General features: G+C 45.2%; 2 protein-coding genes and 1 pseudogene across 20 annotated transcripts in view; all 3 read right to left on the reverse strand.

Moving 5' to 3' along the window:
- OtopLa (proton channel otopetrin-like a) overlaps nucleotides 1–2,502 on the reverse strand; it is a 30,091-nt gene extending 27,589 nt beyond the window's left edge. For 9 of the 18 annotated variants that reach the window (XM_089473237.1, XM_018014971.2, XM_018014966.2 and 6 more), the window contains exons 1-2: nucleotides 2,364–2,474; nucleotides 1,383–2,019 (exon numbers count right to left, since the gene is read on the reverse strand). The gene's annotated coding sequence lies outside the window, so the exon portion shown is untranslated. Of the gene's footprint in view, nucleotides 1–1,382; nucleotides 2,020–2,289; nucleotides 2,309–2,363 lie in introns of those variants that run through there. The other 9 variants (XM_018014964.2, XM_018014961.2, XM_018014965.2 and 6 more) reach the window with 4 other exon arrangements.
- Nucleotides 2,503–5,906: 3,404 nt separating this feature from the next.
- LOC108618829 (proton channel OtopLc pseudogene) lies at nucleotides 5,907–9,575 on the reverse strand (annotated as a pseudogene).
- A 12-nt stretch (nucleotides 9,576–9,587) lies between these two features.
- On the reverse strand, nucleotides 9,588–20,742 carry OtopLc (proton channel otopetrin-like c). Of its 2 annotated transcripts, none has more exons than XM_018014940.2 (6): nucleotides 18,629–20,742; nucleotides 12,432–13,175; nucleotides 12,244–12,361; nucleotides 11,291–11,387; nucleotides 11,038–11,223; nucleotides 9,588–10,891 (listed from the first exon to the last, which is right to left on the reverse strand). In XM_018014940.2, exons 1-6 carry the CDS (start codon nucleotides 20,740–20,742, stop codon nucleotides 9,588–9,590), a joined length of 4,563 nt encoding a protein of 1,520 aa, XP_017870429.1. The 2 variants fall into 2 exon arrangements, with proteins under 2 accessions (XP_017870429.1, XP_089329577.1); XM_089473451.1 differs by having other exon boundaries at nucleotides 12,432–13,205.
- Between the last annotated feature and the right edge of the window lie 1,905 nt (nucleotides 20,743–22,647).

Genomic DNA, 22,647 nt, shown 5'->3' on the forward strand with positions numbered 1-22,647 from the left:
CCCACCCAAGGGGTCAGTGCAAAACACACCACCATTACAGTGGCTACGGCTCTTTCAACCCTCGCATGTCAACAATGCATTTCGTGAAACGCTCAAAATATTCCAAAAATAAATGCTTTTCTAAATGACATAAATCGGGAATTTATGGAATGCGGCGGAAAGGCGTAGAAATGTATACAAAAAATTCACATCGATAGCTCACTCTGAATGAGGTTTGAAAGCGCTTTTATTGATGAATTTCGGTGTGTGCTCCAAATGTGAGACCTCACTGATTGATCGGGTAGTATAACATAATATTGCTAGGACTGTGCAGTAGAGAACACTTTACAGCACTGGAGAGGAACAGCTATAAAATCGAGTCTAGTATGTAAAATGTACGCAAAAACTGGCAACACTTTACGTTCATTAACAAGTCGATCATTGTGACCCAGTTCTCCCTCTGTGTGTGTGTGTGTGTGGCCCATTAACTTGTATCCGTGTTGCCAACACGTTGTCAGCCCTGCGGTTAGCGATTCCATTTTCATCATTCCATCTTTTGCAATTGACTCGTAACACTCACCAGCGCGATATATCTTTTGCCTCTCCATAGTTTCTTTTTTTTTTTTTTTTTTTTTTTTTTGTGGCACTTTTATGGGTTTTGCTCTGCCAAAGCGAAGGTGCCTAAGCAAAAGACCCACACACACACACACATATATATATATTCGCACAGAGACGCACACCAAGTGGACATTCCAATGTCTTTCTAATGGAAGACCAAGAAATGTGAAAACAAATACGTGTCTATATGTACGATTGTTATTTATATGTATATGTATAGGTGTGTAAGTAAGTAGCTGAACACGTTTTGTGTGTAATGAAGGTAATACGAGAAGGTGACCAAAGTTTTGATTGCGTTTTTGGAGATTTGTTTTTTTTTTTTTTTTTTGGGTGTGGATTAAGTATTAAGGATTATGTCTTTATCGATAAGTTGTTATCGATTGATGTACAGGTAAGATAGTAATTGTCAACTGTTAGGCCAAGCCATATTCCAATGTTCTCTATTGCTAGCTCTAAATCAAAATCGTATTGAAATTCGAATTTGTATTTTCAATCAACTTTAAATTCGAATCTGAATTCGAGACTTCCAATAGGAATTCAAATTCAAATGCAGGTACTCATTCAACTTGTAATTCGAATCAGAGTTTTATAGTCATCTGCAATGACCTTGAGCTTTTGTATTCTTATCGTTATCGTCATCGATATATGAGCAATTGAGAAATAACCACCATATGTATATACATATATATATTCTCGTTTCCTTTTGTATTGATCTTATTCAATGCCTTTCGATAGGCTGGCTAATTCAACTTATCTATTCGAATCCAACATGTTGAAAGACTTACTTTTTTGTGGGCTTCCTCCTTGTCACAGTCCTCCTGCTAGCACTTCTCGGTCTGCATCCACTTTATCATGGATTGGCAGTTGCGTATTTGTGTTTATTTATCTTTTTGTTTTGTTACGCGTTTCGCATGTCGCTGTCGTTACGACTTCGTCCTGCTGGCGTTGTGGGCTCTGTGGGTGACGCTGCGGAGGAGGATGAGGAGACGGACGCGCAGGAGGGGGTGATTGGCACGAGGCGGACGTGTGCGTGGGCGTTTGATTGTTGCGCGCGCGTTTGTTGTTGTTGTTGTTGTTGTTGCCGTTGTTGTTGTTGTTGTTCTTGCTGTTGTTGTTGCGGCTCTGTCTGTTGCTCTCGCAGTGGCTGTCCTCTGTTCGACTGACTGGCTTAGGCAAAAATTTGTTGCGAATGCCGGAAACGGAAGGAGTGCACGCTCACACTTACAAACAAACACACACACACACACAGACACAGATGAACACTAAAGGGACGATGTTGCCTTTCACTTGTATTTGGTTAGTTTGATTTTATATATATTTTATTTATATTATTGTAACAATTCTTATTGTTGCTGTTGGTATCAAAAGCTATCAACTTTTACAAAAAAAAATATATATATAGTTTAGTTTAATTTTTTAGCACTGCTTGGATTGAAAAAAAAAAAAAAAACGAAGCACAATTAGAACGGCAAAAAAAAAGTAAAAAAAAGATGAATGCTCGCTGTTTAAGTGCAGCAACAACAAATCATAACAACAACAGCAACGACAGTGACAATATTGTCTACGGCGCCAACAACAACACAAACGACAATAGCAACAATTAGTACAGGTATTCAAGTGAATACCAGGTGAATGACTAGTCAAGCGAATTGAACTAAGACTTGGCTCGATTCTAAAACAGTTTCCGATTGCCTTTTGAATAAGTTGCTATTATTGTTGTTGTTGCTGTTGTTGCTGTGGTTGTTATTGGTGTATTTGTTGCTTGCGTTGGTTTGTTGCTTGCAGGCAGCGTATTGACTCTTCCATCACTCGTAACAGTTCGTTTATGACTGAGTTCGAACGCAACTAACAACTCAAAACGTAGAACGCACACGAGACCAAACAACGAAAAAGCGCTCTGCCCGCGCCGACAGCGGCGTCGCGTTGCGGCCCGCCGTTCACACGGTTCGTCCAATATGCGTCGCAGCAACAGCCACAGCCACAGCGACAGCGACAGCGGCAGCACAGTTCAGTTGCTGTCGGCGTTACATGACGCTTTCAGTGTGTATATCGTAAGCATTTACGATATTCGCATATGTTGCTGGTGCCGTTGCCGCTGGCTGCTGCTGGCTGCTGCCTTTGTCGTCGTAGTCACGCTGTCTCTGCTGCACACGACATTCGCTACGCTACGAAGCGGCAGACAAAATGGAATGGATATAAAAACAAGACGATGATTGACTGAGCCGAAACTGAACACTGGCGACGGTCTGGAGCAGTAGCACGTGAGCCTCAGCCAGCGCTGCCGACGAATGCGACAGATTGCATAATTAACCAACTAATGCTCGCCTTTGTGGGTTACCGTAGCCGAAAATTCCTTATTGACTGCATTGCTCCACACATTCCTGCTCCATACATGCATCTGGCCTATGGAGACAAGTATAAATGCCAATCACGTATTGCTGTGCCACATTTAAGCGAGTTCGTTTGGAATGTAAATTCTGAAGACATTTCTTTTGTTTTCGGTCTTAGAATATTCATATTAAATATTTCATTTACAACTTGTCAATATTAGAAAATTTCTAAGAATTCATTTAAGTCAAGTCTTTCATTTGAATACTCGATCAGATACTTGATCAATCCGCATATCAATCAATCAATCAGTCACTCAATTTAATACAAGCTAAATGGGCAAGTCAAGGAAATTGTAGTCCTAAAATTTAATATGCATACTGGCCGTTAGGCTGTCCAACAGGAGTCAGACATTTACCCAGTCCCCCAGCCTACCAATCAGACAATAAATTAAAATATCAGTGAAAAATGTAATATATCTATCCATATCTATTATTCGATAAATTTATCAATTAATACAGATAGTCAATGAAGTCTGTCAATCAATCGACAGTCAGTTAGAGAGAATATCAATTATTCAGATAATCAGGAATCAGTAGGTTTGTCACTTAATCTCTCAATAAGTAAAACGTCAGTCATTTTCATTGTAAATCAATCAATTAGACAGAGAGTAAATGATTCAATCAATCAATCTATCATTCAGTCAATCAATGAGATAGCGAATACATCAAACTATTGACAACCAGTCAGTCAGCAATCAATCAATCAGTCAATCGCATCATCAGAAGTCAATCAGACAGTCACTCAGTCATCAGTAACTAATTTATATAATACAACAATCATTCAGATAGCTTACAAATCAATCAATCCCTAGAGAGTCAAGCAAGCCGTCAATCGGTAAAACTGTCAGACAGAGAGTCAGTCAATCAGTCAATCTATTAATTAGAGAGTGAATCAATCAGTCAATCATTCAGCTAGCCAGCCAGTGAATCAATCAGTGTTAGTCAATCAATGAGTTAAGGCATACCTCAAACAGTCGTCAATCAGTCAGAGCGTCTATCAAACAATCGAATGAATAACCTAAAATTGTATCAGATAACGAATCATTCAATCACTCAATCAGTCACTCCAACAATCAGTGGGTTAGTGAAGGCTATTCGAGTTATTGACGTCTGATAGCCGCTCACGACATACAAATATACCATACATCAAGATGTACGCACATATATAGGTGTATAGGTATTTACAAATTACAAATAGAAAAAAAAATCAGATTTTAATAGGCCCTAGAATTTAGCAACGCTCGAGGTTTTGCAAGTCTTCTGACTGTGTGCATGCGGCTGATTGAGCATACGGGTAGAGTCCGTTTCTCTTGAGTGGGCGCTGCGGTACGCCCACTTTTGGGTGTGCGCCTCAGATGCCTGTAGCAAGGACCTGTGTATTGTCGTGTTGACACACTCGACTGCCAAGATTATGGACCATAAAAGGCTTCTGTTTGTGCGTGCCTATGCGTCTCCTTATGCACGGATTTAAGTACATACAAATGTGCGCACACACACACACACGCACACTCATACAGGTAAAGAGTGCCGTGGAGGTGCGACAGAGCAAGGACATGAGAGCCGGAGCGGGCCAGCTGCTGCTGCTGCTGTTGCTGCTGCTGCTGCGCCTACTCGCTCGCTGGGTCTTTGGCAGTGGCTGTGGCTGTCGCTCTAGATGTGGCTGTGCTGAATGCGGCTCTGACTGTGGCACGGGATGTGTCTGGAATTTGTGGGGCGCATGCGCCAAAAATCGGGCAAAGGACATTCACCTCGTGGCTTAAGTTTGCCGCCAAACAGGGTGCATTTTGTGTAAACTTTACTTTTGTATCTAATTGCAAGTAGGCGCGCCCACAATTAATGTTGCCCTGCGTGGGGGAGGAGGGGGAGGTGGCGACCCACATGGGTGTGGGCGTAGGTGTTGGCCTGTGTGTGAACAGAAAGGGGGCGTAGGAGTGGGAGGGGGAGGCGGGGCATGTGCATTGGTCAAGCTGCAGGCAACTGCGTGTGTTGACGTACCCCAAATAAAACGTTAATTGAATTAAACAATCCCGGGGAGAGGGAGGAGGCAGCAGAGGAGGGGCTCGTCCTGTCCAGCAAAAGCCGCCCCGGGCAGTCATTGTATTTGTAATGCAGTGAAAAGTCACAAAAAAAAAAAAAAAACAGAAAAATAGAAAAATAGAAAAGAAGAGAAGTAGCAGGAAAATGGTATTAGGTAAATAAATATAAGTATGGAAGGGACGAGCAGCAGTGCTAACCTAGTTTTCGGCCAGCTCTGTTGGCCAGGGCGTGGTTCAAGTCCCGGGTAATCAGTTGCTATATATATATATATATATATATGGTATACATATGAGCCTATACATAGGACGCAGCTCCCTAGCTGAACAGCATCCACAAAACTGCAGCGAAAATCAGGGGCAGCGCACAGCATCCACAGGCGAGATGGCTTGAGAGAGGGAGAGCGCGCTGGAAAGAAAGAGAAGGAGCAAGAGAGAGAGAGAGAGAGAGAGAGCGCATAAGCTTTAGGTAGTTGAAGGAATATGGCCCCTACGCCTGCTGCTGCAGCTCCCTTCAAGTGCAGAGACCCGATTTTTGGGTGCTGATGCGCCCTGGCTTAGAAGATATGTCGTGGCAGTCTTTCTCTCTTACTCACCTGCTCTCTCTCTCTCTCTCTCTCTGTCCCTCTCTCTAGCTCTATCTCTATCAGTTTCGCGTGCGTGCTTGCAACCCTTAACCAGCAGCCTGTGCCTCTCACAGATACATGCCCATTCGCAGATACGCGAAATGCGAAATGCGAACCATATCAATTTTGTATTTTACTTGTTGTACTACTTACTTTGGGCTCTTTTCACGCGGTCGCTGTACAGCGGTTGCTGCTGCTGTACCCGGAGATTAATTATGTATTTAGAGCACCACTTGACCCAAATGAAAACAATGCTCAAATTAGCTTTTTCATAGTAATCGAATTCAGTTTTATTAATCTTTACTTCATATTTATTGCTTAACTATGATCAGTTTTTGGGTGGGGGTAGGGCTTGGGGGTGTCATCGATCGCCAATTGCTAAAATCAATCTTATATAGGATTATCATTATGGAAATTCTAGATTAACTTCAGCTTAGTAAAAACAATGAAGTATGTAAAAAGTTGTCAAATTCTAATATAAAACGAAATTAAACTTATTTAGTTTGTCTTTTTTTTTTTTTTTATATAAATTTTAATAGAACACAGTTTCTAGTGTGTGTATATATATGTTTGTTTCTGATCAATACAAATATAACTATGAGCTGTATTGTTTATCATTATAATTATTATTATTATATTTTTTTATTCATAATTTTTTTTTGCTGAATATTTTTGCATTAAAAAAAGTTTGTTGGGCATAATTAAGGATTTTTAGTGTTTTTTTTTTGTATTTTAATTATTTTTTTAATTTTATTAATTTCTTATCTGTTGTTTTGGTTTCTTTGACTACTGGAATAGGAGCTTTCAATACAGTTTCTGAACATAGTGCGCATTACATATCGCAACTAGTAACTAGTTATAATTATATGCTATTATTACATTTCAATTTTGATTTGACACATTCGATTATACGACTTTTTGAGTTCGATATAAATTTATTAATATTATTATTATTTATTATTTTTTCCTTTCTTGAGCAGTGTCCAAGTACACTAAATACATGTAAGAAAATGCATACAAAGTTACAGTTATGCTAGTTAAAAATTTTGTTGGAATATAAAATTGAGATAACTAAGTTGTGCATATATATATTTTTAATAATCAATATATATATGTATGGTATATATATATATATATTTTTTTTTTTTTTATTTTATTTTTGATTTCAAGTTGTTTTCATTGGAAATTAATTTCTTTTTGACAATTATAACTTTCAGACTTGATTTGCAAATCAAGAACTCAAATCTTTGGTACCAATTCAATGCATATATATGCATATACATATATATAGATATATGTATATGCCTGCATTTAGCTGTGTATATAGAAAGCAATTTAAACTTAGGCTAAGTAAAAACTCTTTGGCATTTGAAAAATATACAAGTCAATGGTTCGCAGCTGGGGGAAATACTAGTTATAAATATATATATATTTTGTGTATATATATATACTAATAAAAACTTATGCATGTAAAACATTTGGTTGTACATACAGACATATTAATACTAGGCTATACTTTTATGGTAGACAAAAAAAATTGTATTTAAAAGTACAGTTTATATATTAGTTAGTTGCTTTTGCTTTGCTTTTTACTTGTGCGTTTCGAATGTACTTCCCATTGAACTGTTTATGATTTGTCCTTCTATTTGAGCTTAATCAATACTGAATAGTTTATATATATTTTTAGTCTTAGCTATGTATTATTCCAATCGTATTTTTTTTTTTTTTCTTTCTTTTTTGTATATGAATTGTAAATGAAGAGTTTGGCATACAACACACATAGATAAATGTATATGTATGTATGCAAGCATGAGCATAGTTAGTTAAATTATCACAAGAACCTATAAATAAGGGTAAACGAAGCTCTCTCAACAAGTATATCAATGCTTATAAAATAGTATCCAATCGAACATCTAGTTGGTAATTCAAAATTGCAATTCAACAAACACAAATCTCGTTATGTTGCGGCAATATAATAATAAACGAGGAATTTTCAACAATAAAAGGATCATGTCTATACGAAAATTTTACTTCAAAGTGTTGCAAGTACATATATAAATACATATCTCAATGTTTGATGATGTCAACAAAAGTGTTTAGATGTTATTGCTGTTGATTATAAACATTCCGAGTATATGAATATGTAAGTATGCATGTATGTATGTACGTATATAAACTCTATAGATCTTATACATTATAAACCTTTCTATATCATATGCTACTATGTAGTACAATATAGTTAATACTTTTCATGGTTGTTTGACTTTATCGCTCGCATTTGGTGGGGTTTCTTGTTGTGTTTATCTCGCTTTATATTTAATACGCAAGTAGATGTATTTTAATTTCAATGTACTACGATTAAATCAATCAAATGTTTCCTCTCAAACGTATTCGAACCGCAGGAATATCAACTATGTATGTATGTATGTATGTAGTTTAGTATCATATCGTATCGTATCGCGTATTGTGTATATTGTTAAATCGAACTCTTTGGATAATATGAATACTATTATTTGCTTGACGTTTCACAACTCGTATTACGGCAGCGCCTTTCTCAGCGCTTCTCAGTTAAAGGTGATTATTTCTTGTTTTTGTTGTTGTTGTTGTAGAAGTCATTATGGACACACAGCTTCAGTCTCTATAGAGTCAACATAAATCAATTGAAGAGTATTGGAAGATTGAAAATGGAATCTTTGAAATAAATTTTTTATTGTTAGCTTTTGCTGTTGTCCAACACTAAAACCTATTGTGGAACTTGTTATCGTTTAACCATATACCATGTAACACCAACATTTTGAAATATTTGTATATCCTTATGCAATTTCGAATAAATATGAATCTAACTTGTGGGTATACGAATATATGTATGTATGTATGTATGTATATGTATATATCAATATTTTGATACCATATATGTAAACTGTAACATTGTCCTAAGAAAACACACTCAGACACCCAGACCCAACTAGGGATCTACTACTCTGGGAAGATTTGAGCTAAGTGTCTGCCATCTCTGTAGCTACTCAAGAGATCCACAAATTCAGACGGACGAACACGACGCGACTCGCCTACAATCGTGGATTGGGACTGGGAGCGACAGTTTGCTTTGTCAAGGACCGTGCATTGGTTTCATTGAGTCTGCCTCTACTCTATGGTTGGATCTGCATTTACTACATTCGAATCTATTTGTGTATATCTCAAATATGTCTGTTCCATTGCCATTTCCAACATGCGGATATGTTTTTGCGTTTGTTTATGTCAATTATAATGTTTTTTTTTTTTTTTTTTAGTCGGTGGCTTGGCACCCGCCCAGGTTAAAGTAGAGTGTGGGTTCGTGAAAGTGATTTCTCTTGGATGGTGGGTCTCGGATGGTGGGGTGAGTGATGTACTCTAAGCATACTCGTCCACAATGAGTGTATGGTTCCTTATGTTTGGTGGGCATCGGTGCTGCGCTAGCTCCAGTGCTAAACAAAGTTGAGCTCATGGCCGCTCAGGGCGTCGATGAACTCAAAGTGAGCGTAAACTCATTCGCCGTTTATAACGTAGACCGGACAGAAGGCCTTCTCGGTGTTGAGGCTCTGCGGCGACAGCGCCCGGCCGTGGGCCCGTTCCAATCGGCCAGCTACGCTATCGCCGCCCTGTTCGCCCTCGTCCTGCTGGACAACTGCATCCACAGCACCGGCTTCAGCATCGCCATTGGCACCGTTCCCATTGCCATTGCCATTGCCATTGCCATTTCCGTTGCCATTGCCGTTGCCGTTGCCATTGCCATTGCCGTTGCCGTTGCCGTTGCCGCTCTCGCCGCTGTCCACCTCATCCACCGTTTCGAGATCGCCGCCAGCCAGAGTTGTGGAGCAGTAGCAGTAGGATAGATTGGTCTTGAGATCCTCGCAGAATTGTTGCTGCTGCGCAATGCTTTGAATGCGCATGCGGGCGAATTCTCACATGTACGTCGGCTTTAGCTTGTAGGCCCGCTTCCAGATCTCGCACAGGCAGACGGTCGAGTGGAACCGATAGAATATGGCCAACGGCATCGACACGTGCGTGATAATGGTCCAGGCCCACAGTCCGTAGAAGTTCAGCTGTATGGGATGCGACTCGGCGCGCGACTTCTCCAGCGTGCTGATGGCCCACATGGCCAGATTCACCACCAGCATGAACGTGACTATCTCTCGGCCGGGCTTCTTGCGTATGTGCTCCGGGCTGACGGCCTGCCGCCGGCTGGCGTCCAGGATGAACATCGTCTGGCAGGCGGTCTGCACTATGGAGGCCAGCGCATTGATGGGCACCAGCATGTCGTCGCTGCGCAGCGTAAAGTGCCCGGCAATGACGGTGAAGATGTTGTACAGAAACGAGCCCGTCTGCGCGCCCACCAGCAGGATGTCGTCCAGGGAGAAGCTGCGATAGGCGTCGTACTGCAAGTGCCGTATCTGGATCATGCCCACCAGCGTGGCTATCGTCGCCGTGCCGTAGATGAGCAGCTCGCAGATGGTCACCTCGGTGACAGCCAGCGCCACGAACTCCGGCCGCGAGATCAGCACAAAGAAGATGATCAGCGAGATGATGGTCAGCACCAGGATGAGTATGCCCACGAAGAGGCCCTTGTGGGCCCGGGCACAGTCCACGGAGTAGTGGTGGGGCGAGCGCTTCATCGGCGAGCTAATCATGTCCGGTCGCTGGGGCGTCGGCGTCTGTGGCCGTGAAATGCTGCGCCACATCACGTACAGGATGGCCGCGCAGATCAGCGAGTACTCGATGGTGCAGGGGAAGAGGAAGGGCGAGGCGTCCTGCACGAGGGTGCCGATGATGTTGGTGCGCCGGCACTCGAAGATCTGGTAGGGGCCCTTCAGGCCGCGCGGCACACGCAAATGGGCCGTCGGATCGTGGGCGATGACAGCGTGTCCGCGCGAGTGTCCCGGAATGCGATGCGAGATGCGAAGCGTGCGATTTTCGGGATTGTAGAAGGTGAGTATCTCGTGCTTCGTCTCCTGGATCAGCACGTTCAGCCAGACGGCCAGATTGGTGCCGATCATGTGCATCAGGCCGAACCGGGCGATGATCTTGTAGCGGTACACCTTGATCTGTTCGTTGTTCAGGAATATGAAGTACATCTGAATGAAGATGAAGGCCATGCGCGTCGCTGGCGTCAGTGCGAGCAGCACATTGTGGCACTTGGTGTCCGGATTCAGCTCGAAGTACTGGCCAAACTCCAGGCCCGAATAGATCATGCTGCCAATGCCGAATGCTGCAAAGAGCAACAACAACAACAGGTAAGGAAATAGAAAACAATTTCTCAATTCTCTCCACTCTCCCTCTCTCTCTCTCTCTCTCTCTCTCTCTCTCTCTCTCTCCTCTCTCTCTCTCTCTCTCTCTCTCTCTCTCTCCACTCACCCACTGCCCCCATGCGCAAGTAGAAGCTGCCGTAGTGATGCTGCCGTCCGAGCGGCGACAGCAGCGACGGACGACGCACCGGTATGGCCGGCTGGATGCGGCGCCGCGTCGTGGTGCTGTCCGTGTCCGATTCGTCCATGCTGTCCGAGGCGTTCACCTTGGACGTGGTCTTGCTCGGCGAGGTGGCTGTAAATGCCAAAGTTCTCATCAGTCCACTTTATTCGAAAGCTGTAGAAAACTATGAATCACTTACCCACGGGCACCGGCAGCTTGGGTCGTCCCCAGAGCAGCGTGGCGTACATGAACAGCAAAAAGATCATGCTTCCAATATACAAATACAAATAGTAAACCTGGAAGAAAGCCAGAAGTTGCCATTAGAGAAGCTGCTGGAGATAATGGAAGAGAAACTTTGTTTCGGATGATATGAAGATATGAGGGATACAAAAAATAATTATGTTTCAGCATAGCTAGCAGCTCATGGAAAACTTAGGGCTAACTTTGGGCTTAACAAAATGTTAAAGCTATATGGATATCTCTTGTTTAGGAAGTAGAGGTGTATACATATATAGATAGATGATATATAAATAGATAGTTATAGATATATATGGGTATTGTAATAGATCAATGAATTCAAGACTCAACTTTTATAGAGGTCTGGCATATTTTTGGCTAAGATAGGTAGATGATGTAGATAAATGGATTGAAAACAAAAAATACAGAAATATGAAATGGAAAATGAATAAAAAAATACAGAACTATGAAAACATGATGTAAAAATCGACTAGATAAAGGAACTCAAAAAATATTTGTAATATTGTAAATGATAATGATAATAATAATAGTAAGAATAAGAATAATAATACGAATAAGGAAAGAAATATGAATATTGCAAATATAGGAAAATTTAAATAAAGAAATAACTTATCAACTAAATTAAAAATTAAATATATATTGAATAAATACAAATGTAAATATAATAATATTAATATATATGTAAATAGCTAATCTATATCCAAATCCATTTTTTAGCATAAGCCTAATATGATTATTAAACGAAAATTTTTCAAGGGAAATAATCGCTCAATGAAAAAAAATAAATATTTATATAATATTAATTAAATATATATACATTGTATTATACTATATACATTATGATATTTATGTATATATGTATATATAGCTCGATATATTTCAGTTGGAACTTACTTCATAAAACGATGGCGGTATGTAGGTGGAAATAACTTCAGCCATGGGAAAGGCCACGCCCATGACGACGAGCAGCTTGCCGTAGAGAGCCGAGAAGAGTGTGGCCAGAGCATCGCCGCTGTGCAGGAGAGATCAAATAGGAATATTACATATACATATATGGTAAAGTGAATAGCTAAAGTACTTACGCCTTGACGCGCGGCATTGGCGGATAGACAAAGGAGGGGCGGTGCGTGCGCTTGATGGCCGGCATCACCGGATAGTTGGTCAGCTGATGCGAATGATACATGAGGGCCAGTTGGCCGCTCTGGCGATCCTGGCACTGGGAGCTGCTGCCCGGCGAGGAGGGCGGCTCCGAGCTGTCGCCGCCGGGTCCGGCATTCTCATCGCCATCCCCTTCGCCGCCGACGAGTATCAGGCCGCTGGGCCCGGCACGCTCCGTGTTGCACTTGGTGGGCAAGTTGGACTCGTCGATGGTGACGTGATGCTGCGAGGAGCGTGCAGACATACGGCCCGGCGACACGGACACCGTCACGTGCCCAGCATCGCTGGGCGTCGCCGTCAGCGCGCTGCTCGCCGCTGGCGCCGCAGCCCGTCGCAGGTTGCTCGGCGAGCGGGCATCCGGGTCCGTGGCCGGCGTATAGCTGCTCGGCACCGTGGGCGTGGGCACGCGGACACTGTGCGTGTGGTGGTTCTGATGGTGCGGATGCTGGAACTGGTGCGGCAGATGGTAATGGTGATGGCTGCTCGTGAAGTGGGCACGCGGCTGGCTGGTCACCACGCTCTCCACGCTGGCAGCGGGCTCCGCAGTGGTCGACTGCGTTGGCTGCGCCGACTGCGATGGCTGCTCATCCTGGAAGGTGAGCGTGGCGAATGTGGGATCCGGGCGATTGAAGAGCCTGCGGCTGCTGCTGCTGCTGTTGCTGCTGCTGCTGGAAATGGAAGAAGGCATGGAATCAGCACTGGATTACTACTTAGCTGGCCCCGCCGCAGATCAAGTGCAGTCGCAGCGCTGAGCGACATCGATTGACTGACTCGGCGAGCAGTCGCTGGCCATGCACGAGGCCCCCCCATTCCATGCATATTATTTGCGCGCAGATATTCTGCAGACAGAGCCGCAACAGTGGCTTAATTAAATAATGGCCCCCGCCGTTGCCATGGGCGACTGCTAAATGCCACAGTGCTCATCCACTACGGCATACCGCTACACTATACATGCTCGGCTCTGATCTGCGCTGGTGTGCGAGTGCGAGTGCGAGTGCGAACGCTTGACCATTGATGGGCCACTGCCCATCATCATTTCGGGTGCCAGACACTTCCGTCGACAGCCAGATTGTGCGGCACTCGAGCACAAAAGAGATGCCCAGCACTCGCCGCACAATTCCCGGCCAATTAAAAGCAAATAACTCAAGTCCCTGCGCTCCAATCAGATCAGCAACTGATATCAGACGGAAGACAGAGATTTCCCACGGCTCAGCTCAACTGAAATCTTTTCGATCAGAGTCAAATAAATCAATTTGCGGACCCCAATCAAGCCTGATCTGTGGCATTGCCATTGTCAAGCGACGTGTTTTAATTCCCGTCTATGTATTTGCTATACGCTATGTACTCCCACACACTAGTTCGGTGTGCGCCTAAATTGTGCTTAATAACAGCAGCACAAAAATGTGGAAATAAAAAAAGGAAAAAAAAAAAACAAACAAACAAACAAATGAAAAACCCCCTCCATAAAGCGCGGCTGCAGCAATTGAAACTAATCGTTCCCCAGCAGGCACAATCTCAATCTGTATATATATGTACATTTATGTGTGTACGTGTGTGTGTGCTTGTCTATATGTCGAGGTGTTCATAGTCTAGCTCTACAGTCTCTGGCTGGGTTAGCAACTCGCTATTTGCAACTCCAGCGCGACGAACGTGTAATTAAGGCAAATGAGGACTACAATAGACAACTTGGAAAAAGGCAACAATACCAAAAGCGTAAATTCATATTTATGCATATATACTTTATATATTAATATACTAGCGGGTCGTCCTCATCATGGTAATCGACTATAGCCTATAAATAAAATGTTCTGCTTTAATCACTTCTCTACTTTGCATTTGGCGAACCTTTTGAAAAAGTTGATGAAAAAATAAAGGTTCATGTGGTCAATGAATTGGGCCAAATATTAGAACGAAATATTAGCCAATTTGTTATTGGTTAACAATTTTTCAAAACTATTATTAATACGGAATATTAGCCCATTTGTTGAGTATTGGCTAAAAAGAATTTTCGGCTCTTATAATCATCAGCACTTGGAGCAAAACTATTTGATTGCTCTGAACTGATCGAGCATAATCGATTTGTGGATCGTATCTAAACCGAACTGTAGTCGATGTCATCTGTTGCCTATCTCTCTGTGGTCTGAAAGGCGATGAAAGGCAACGCTCGTAGCTCGATTCCCTCAGTTTTTTAAACTTATCTCAAGTCCCTACAAAAATTTAGAGCTGGACTGTCGTGTGTGGATGTGAAAAACTCTTATATTGTTTTTATCATCTGTCTCTCTCTCTCTCGCGCTCTCCCTCTCTCTCTCGCTCTCTTTCTCTGATTCCCTGAGACGTGCTTACTCTTTGACTTGCCAGACGAATTTCAGTTTCTGCTGAAGATTTTTCATTCGGACCTATTCTGGATGCCAATATCTACAAGCCAATTCGAAAATGTTGCGATTTTGGTTTTTAGCGCAATTTGAAATTATATAAAAAAAAATTTGTTTTGTGCTGAATGGAAAATGTTTATATGATTTGAATGCCTACTAAATGAATAAAAGACAATTTCAAATAGAAGTTGTTCTCCTTGGGCTTTCGATATACGGATTTTTAACTTAGTTTATTTATAACATTTTTACTTTACTACTATGTATTAAATTACTGGCAAATCTAGCGTTATCAAGAATATTCTATAGCCTAGGTTCATCAGGAATAATGTACGATTCTAATGGTAAAATATATTTCAAATCGGTCCAATAGTTTTTGAGCTTATTCATTACAAGCAAGCAATTCAATCTAGTATAGATATATACCAGATGAACTGAATTCAATTAGAGAGCTTTCGCATATAATATATATGTCGGAGGAACTGAACTGAATTAGAGTTCTCGCAGAACTTTTGCATATATTATTATTTATAGAGATGCAGCTGGATTGTTACTGGCTATAGAGTTCGATGCATAAATATCCGAGAGTTCTCAGAGATCTCGAGTTATATAATCAGATGTATTATGGATCTATGTTGGAAGAACTAAACTTAACTAGAGATTTCTAAGAACCTGCGCAGATAAATATATATTATCTATAGAGATGCAGCTGGATTGTTAGCTGGCTAGAGTGTTGGATGGATAGTTAGATTGTCAGCAATAAACAGTAAAGTCCAATATAGATATATATATATATATAAGTGGGATATACTGAACTCAACTAGAGCTTTGTCAGAGCTCAGAATTTTATAGAGACGCAGCTGGATTGTTAGAGAGTTTGATGGATAGTTAGATTGACAGCTGGATGTCAACATGCAGAGATAAACGCATTGACTGCCTGCTCCGAGGTTGTTAACACGAATCCTTGACACATTCATTCATTTGCATGCACACTCAAGCACACTCGCACAAAGCATTCAATGGAATGAATTCATATGCATGATTTGTTTACATACATTGAGAAAAAAAAAGAAGGAAAAAAATGAAAAATGTGGAAAGAAAAAAATGCAGTTGACAGACGCAGACTCAGACTCAGATTGAGTTTGAGTTTGAGTTGCAGTTTGAGCTGGAGTTGGAGTTGGAGCTGGAGTTGGAGTTGGAGTGTCTATCCGCTTGGCACTCGACAACATTGTCGAGCACTGGCACGGGGCACTTGTCCTTATGGAGCTGTAAAGGTACTTGGGTCTAAGGGTACGCGACTCGGGACTCGCAACAAGTGTGGCAAGGCTCGCTTGCCAACTATACATAAATAACCTTGACATCGGCTCGACTCTGGCTGGCGTTGCGGCGTGCTTCCAGTCGACAGGACACTGAAGCCGTGCCAGCTGCCAGCCAGCCAGCCAGCCGGACTGCCTGACGGACTGCTGGTGGTGGTGGTTACTGTGGGTCATGCACTCAATCGCTCCTTTATGTAATCCGATTTCTGAAGGCGTGCTGGGGTTGTTAACCTGCCCTCGACACGACCGTTGCATAAATGGATGCACAGCGAGCCTTGTTGCATCGCCAGTTGAGCTGAATGGGGCGGCTGTTGAATGGGGAGTCAGGAGATCCATCGATAGTTTGTGAGCCTGTCGACTGCGATTGCTTAAAGCTTATTCAGCTGCCAATTAATGGTGCTCATTAGGCATTCATTCGACTCAACGTGATGTGACTTGACTTGGCTTGAGTTGACTTGAGTTGACTTGGCTTGGCTTGAATCGTCTTTATGTACATGTGCATTCACAGCTGATGCGAGTCTCATTCTCAGTCTTGGGCAGTGGCCTGGAAATGTCCATTAGGACTGACCCGGCTGAGCAAACAAAACCGCAAATGCCATGCACGCATTGAATGGACGTTTACTTCCGGGCAGGAGCGGGGGCTGGGTGAGCAACTGGTCCTTTGGCTGCTGCTACAACTTTCAATTGACCCATTTTGGTTTGAGTCGGACTGCGGGCGTGGCAGTGGGCGCCACCAGGTGTCATCAGCGGAGGACAATAACCCGCAGACGCGCTCTTTGTTGCGCAATTCGTTCGTGGCGAGCCAATTAGCTCGACTGTTGCTGCTGCTGCGGCTGCTGCTGCTGCTGCTGCTGCTGACATAGTGGATGCTGGCGACAGCGGCCAACCTGACGTATGCACATTAACAAATGCCGCATACGCCGCGTGGGCCGTGTGTGGCCTGAGTGGGGGCTGAGTGGGGGCCGCGTGTGGCCTGAATGGCTTTGCAACTTGTCAGGGTGTTGCACTGGAAACGTGATGTTTAATTAATGCAAAGTGTAGCTGCGACTAGTGAGGCGCAGGATGCGCGCGGGGCGCAGGGCGCGGGACGCTGGGCGGCGCCACCATCGCGATGCATCGTAGCGGGCGTCAGACACGGGCCCCAGGCGACGACCAAGGACTGCATGCAACATGCGGCAAGTGTCGAGTGCACGAGTTAAACAGTTTTGCTCGGCTATTAACAGCGACTAATGGAACCAGACAACGGCCGCTGAGAGCCAAGGCAACGTTTATGCAATTAACAAAGACGAAAACTGGGTGGAAGACATTCCCTCTCTCTCTCTCTCTCTCTCTCTCTCTATCTTTCGCTTTCTGTGTGTGGCTTAAAGTGCTTGCTAAGTAGGCATGCCCCGCCATTCGAGAAGCTGCACCAAGCCGCCAACAGATGGTTTATATAGATAGCTATTACTCGGGTCTAGAGCCGAGAGCTCATATTAGGGGCAAAAATAAAGGAGAAAATATCAATTTAATCGCCTCAAGAGATTGGGCCATACGCCTAAAGTAAACGCAAAGAAATGGGTTAATGAGTTAAGTGATGGGAAAGTGTGAAAGATATGAAGGAATATGGGAAAATTGTTGCGAAAAAAACTTGATTGGGAACAAAGTGTGGAGCAGAAACTAGATGAGAATGAAATACCAAGCAAACGAATGGATTTAAATAATGCGTGATTCGGCCCTGGAGATTTGCGGATATAGTCAGTAAATTTATGATGATAACATCTGGACCGGATTAACAAGTGGGTGGAGTAGGCAGTTGCCTGGGATCCCCAAGAAATTAAACTGTTATTTTAAAATCGAAAAAAGGGAAAGGGAAAAGAGAAGGGCCGTGAAAAGCAGGGACCCCCAAATTAATGGTTGTCTAGGGCCTATTTGAGGGTTAATCTGACCCTCGATAAGATACTGTGGAACCTTAAATATGCCATAATTGCAATAGATATATTTTGATGATATCAAAATGTGTAGACAAAAGAATTCAGGGTATACTCGTAGTCTGTGAAAATATTGCAGTGATATGATTCCTCAGAACTCTATGGACTATACCAATAGCGTAAAACCTGAAACTATATTTCTTTATCATATAAGCTTAATTCGAAAAAGTGTTGCATACTTTCGAGCGACCATGTCTTCAAAAGAGACGGAATGTTCATCCACCTAAATCAGCGCGCGATCTAATCACAATGACAACGAACAGAAGATTGGAAGCATTACAGCCCCTGGAACCCAGAAGAGACCCAAATTAAAAATATTTTAAGTGCATTTAGCTAATCCAGAGTTAAGGTAAAAAAAAAAAAACAAATAAAATGTACTAGAACCCTTTAAAAACCCTCCAAATCAATTCTACTTTCAATCAGGTAAAGTCATAGATGTGAGCAGGGAATAATCTTGGAGTTCACTTACATGACTTGCTCCTTGAGGGCGTTGGGCATTGAGGCCGCGGCTGCGGCGGCTGCCGTCTCGGCCAGCTTGGGTGGGCTGCTGACCAGCGGGGGGCTGCAGACGCGCGGAGGCGTGGTGATGCGCGGCGGACTGTGCATTTGCCGCGGTGGACTCTTGGCCAGCTCCGGCGGTGAGCTGCGCATCAATGGGGGCGAGGGCATGGCCGGCGCACTCTCGCCCACGGGCGGGCTCTGAGCGCGCTCGCCGCTGCGCTGCGATGACCTCACCGACAGAGCGGGACTCCGTTCCGAGATGGAGGCCTGCGACTTGACTGAAGCCTGCGACTTGAGCGACGCCTGAGGCGACAGCACGGGCCCGACTGCCGCGGCCGAGGCTATTGAGCCCGTGCGCGAACCAGCACGCGATCCAGCACGTGAGCCCGCATGGGAGCCCGCATGGGAGCCAATGCGAGAGCCGTGCTGGGAGCTGGTGCGCGAGCCGGCATGGGAGCGCTGGCTGCCGCTGCGACTGGGCACGCGTCCGTCCGACTTGGGCGATGCGGGCAAAGCGCCGGCCATGGTGCCCATGGCAGCAATCGCACCACCGGTGGACATCAGCCCGCCGCTGGCAATGCTGGCGGCCCTGGGGGAGCTGATGCTGTCGGCGGCTGGCTCGCCGTTGCCCTCCTCGTCGGCCACATGAAGCGACATCTTGTCCATGGACAACTCGTCGGTTTCGACCTTGGTCAGCTCATCGTCGTCGGCGTCGAGCGAGTGCGACTGTGGCTCTTGCTGCTGCTCCTGATCCTGTTGCTGCTGTTCCTGCTGCTGCTGCTCCTGCTGCTCATTTGCGTCCTCGAGACCAGCTGGCGGTGGCGGTATGAAGCCACGCCCCACACTGTCCTCGTCCAGCTCACCAAAGTTCTCGGGCGGCGGCGCAATGATCGAGGATGCAGAGTAGCCATTGCTGGGTGGCGTCGTGATCGTCGTGGACTCGTCCTCATTGTCTAGAGATCGACTGTAATCCTCGGCAGCCAACTGCTGGCCACCGCTCATTTGCTGCTGCTCGGGCTCGTGCTCCGGCTCGGGTTCGGGCTCTGGTTCTGGTTCAGCTTCGGGTTCACGCTCCGGTTCCGGTTCTGGCTCTGGCTCTGGCTCTGGCTCCAGCTCACACTCCGGCTCTGGTGCTGGCTCAGTTTGGGCTACTGGTTCCGGTTCCGGCTCGTGCTGCGGCTGCTCCTCCGGCTGCCTGGTGGAAATGGGCTGCGAGTTCGTCTGCGACTCCTCCTCGCTCTCGGACGAGGGAGTCAGAGGCGGTATCTGGCTGACGTGCTGCGCCGGCGGCGACACCATCTTGCATATGTTAAGCTCCGGCAGCGGAGGCGGCGTGGCCGGTGGCGAGGGCGAGGTCGATGGTGATTTGGTCAATGGGGGCGTGACGCTGCCCTGCACATACGACAGATTCGAGGGCAACGGGGGCAGCGGCGGTGGCGGTGTGGATTTGTCATCATCCTCGTCCTCATCGTCGTCGTCCTCATCCTCATCCGCATCGGCATCGGTCTCCAGCTCCAGTTGCTGCTGCTGCATCATTGCTGGCGGCTCAATGATCGCCTCCTCGGCATCGTCCGTCTCCTCGCCGTCGTCGTCGTCGGTGCGCAGTCCGGCGTCGTCCATGGGCGACAGCGGCGGCGGTGGTATCAGCTCCAGCTCGAGCACCGAATTGCTGGGCGAGCCCGATGGCGAGTTGGCCTCCATGCTCAGCTGCTGCTGTGGCGGCGGCGTCGGTGTTGGCGGCATATCGTCCGTCTCGGTCAGCGTGGGCAACGGCTGGCCCAGCAGAGTGCTCGTCGTCATCATCGACGTCGTCGTCGTCGCGCCCGTCGTCGACGGCGGCGGCGGTGCCACCATCAGCATCATCTCATCGCTCAGCGGAACTGTTGGCAGCGGCGGCGGCGGCAAACCCATCTGCATGCCCGAGCCGGAGGCCAGAGCATCGTCCAGATTAGTATTGCTGTTGTCCACCTCCTCGATGTCCGAGTCGATGCCCTGCGCAAAGTCCATGTAGAAATTGTCGCGCGAGTCGCTGGAGCCGCGTCGCAATTTCAGCGACAGCGACAAATCCGGCGAGCTATCCATGCTCTATTCGTCTCTTCCTGCTCGAATATATCCCCTCTCCCTGTCTGCCTCTGCGCGCTCCACTTGGCTTCACTCAAATTCCTTTACACGAGCTGTGAATTGTTTTTGTTTGGCCTTTAGCACACTCCCTCTCCGCTCCGCTCTGCTCTGCTCTTCTCCTCTACTCGCCTCTCCTCTCCACTCTTCCTGCTCTTTGTTCTGTTTTGCCTGTTGGCCTTTGTTATGGTTGCTGCTGCTGCTGCTGTTGGCGCTTTTCACTTCACTTTATGGAGCTAACGCGCATTTTGTGTATCCTGTGTATCCCTAGAAATGCAAGAGTTACAGCAACACACACACACATGTACATACACACGCACACATGCACACACACACACACACGCACACATAAAGTAATCAGCAGCCGCTGCGTTGTAGAACGGGTTGGCGGTGTGGGGCGTGGCAATTGCATTTGCTGCGCATTTCGCCTTTTACGCCACAAATCCTTTGAGTATGCGTGCGTATGCGTGAGTGTGTGTGTGTTCGTGTGCGAAAGTGCGTAATACGAAAGACGCAACAACAGCAACCCCGAAAGAGCAAGCGCAAAATTCAAAGCAGACAAAATAATTGCTGTTGTTGCCCGTTCGTTGGTTGTTTTTCTTTTTTGCGCAATTGTTGTTGGCTTACTGACCAAATACACACGCACACACACACACACACACACACACACACACACCCACATACACACAGAGCAATGCAAAAGGGATACTCAAGCATCTACCGTTATGCGGCTTTTGAATTCTAACGGGCAGGCCGAAACTTTATGTATGCCAAATGCGACGCTGACGTCGACGTTGACGCCGCTGCCAACGGCGAAGACAACGCAGCGCCTACACAGAAAACCACTTTGCGTGCGTGTGTGTGTGTGTGTGTACACCAAATATTTTGCAAGTGTGTGTGAGTGTTTTTGTAGGGCAGGGATTTGGCTTCTTGAAACTTTCTTTGCACAGTAAAAGAAAAATCACAAAAATCGTGAAACAGCTAACAAGCTCCACCGTTATTTGATATCAACTAACTTTTCGGAATGCTTTCCAATGCAATTGTTATAGTTTTCAATGGATTTTGGGTTTTTGTTGCATTGCAATCAACGTTGCCCGATACCGTTACACATTCACGTTAGCTTCGTTTTGCTACGTTTCGGTTTGGCTCGTTTCGTTTCGGTTCCGGGTTTTGGAGGCACACGAAGCGCGCCTGACGCTGCGAAATTTTATATTCCTGCTGTGTCGGCACTTAATTCTAGAATGAAACGGCAGCACGAGTCAAAGCTGCGCCATTGCCGTTGTCATAGAAAACAGATGCCACAGCCTCTCAGCCAGAGCTAGTTCCAGAGCCGGGGCCGGAGCCGGAGCCATATGCAGAGAGCGTGCGACAAATGAGAGCAGAGTCGACAGAGAGTGAGAGCCAGAACGCGCGTCCGAGAAAGAGAGCGAGAATGGCTATGTGTACGATGGTTGCTTTCGCACGACTAATGAATGGAGAGTGAATGTCGAGTATTACTGTGTACGCAGCATCCACATATTCGGCCCACTGTAAGCGTACCAAGGAATGTATGTTCTCTCTCTCACTCTCACCCTCTTCGATTCCGGGAGCGTGTGAAGTATGGCACGGCGTAGTGTCACCTCAATTGAGAGCAACCGTCGCATGAACAACAACAATAACAACTGCAGTTTGGTCAAAGCGGATGTGCGCACGCCTCCAGACCCGTGTGCGCTATGTGCTGGAATTTAACATATTTTGTGTGAGGAGAACAAGTGCAGTATGAGTTGAATGCTTAAATGGTATTGCAATAAAGAAATGAAAGCCATTGCTATTTGATACAGTTATTATTATTGTTGTCATTCAATTCTAGAAATTTTATATTGGCAATTT

The sequence above is a fragment of the Drosophila arizonae genome, chromosome X, assembly GCF_054131065.1.
Source record: "Drosophila arizonae isolate 15081-1271.41 chromosome X, UAZ_ARI_1.0, whole genome shotgun sequence".
In the NCBI taxonomy this organism is placed as follows: Eukaryota; Metazoa; Arthropoda; class Insecta; order Diptera; family Drosophilidae; genus Drosophila; species Drosophila arizonae.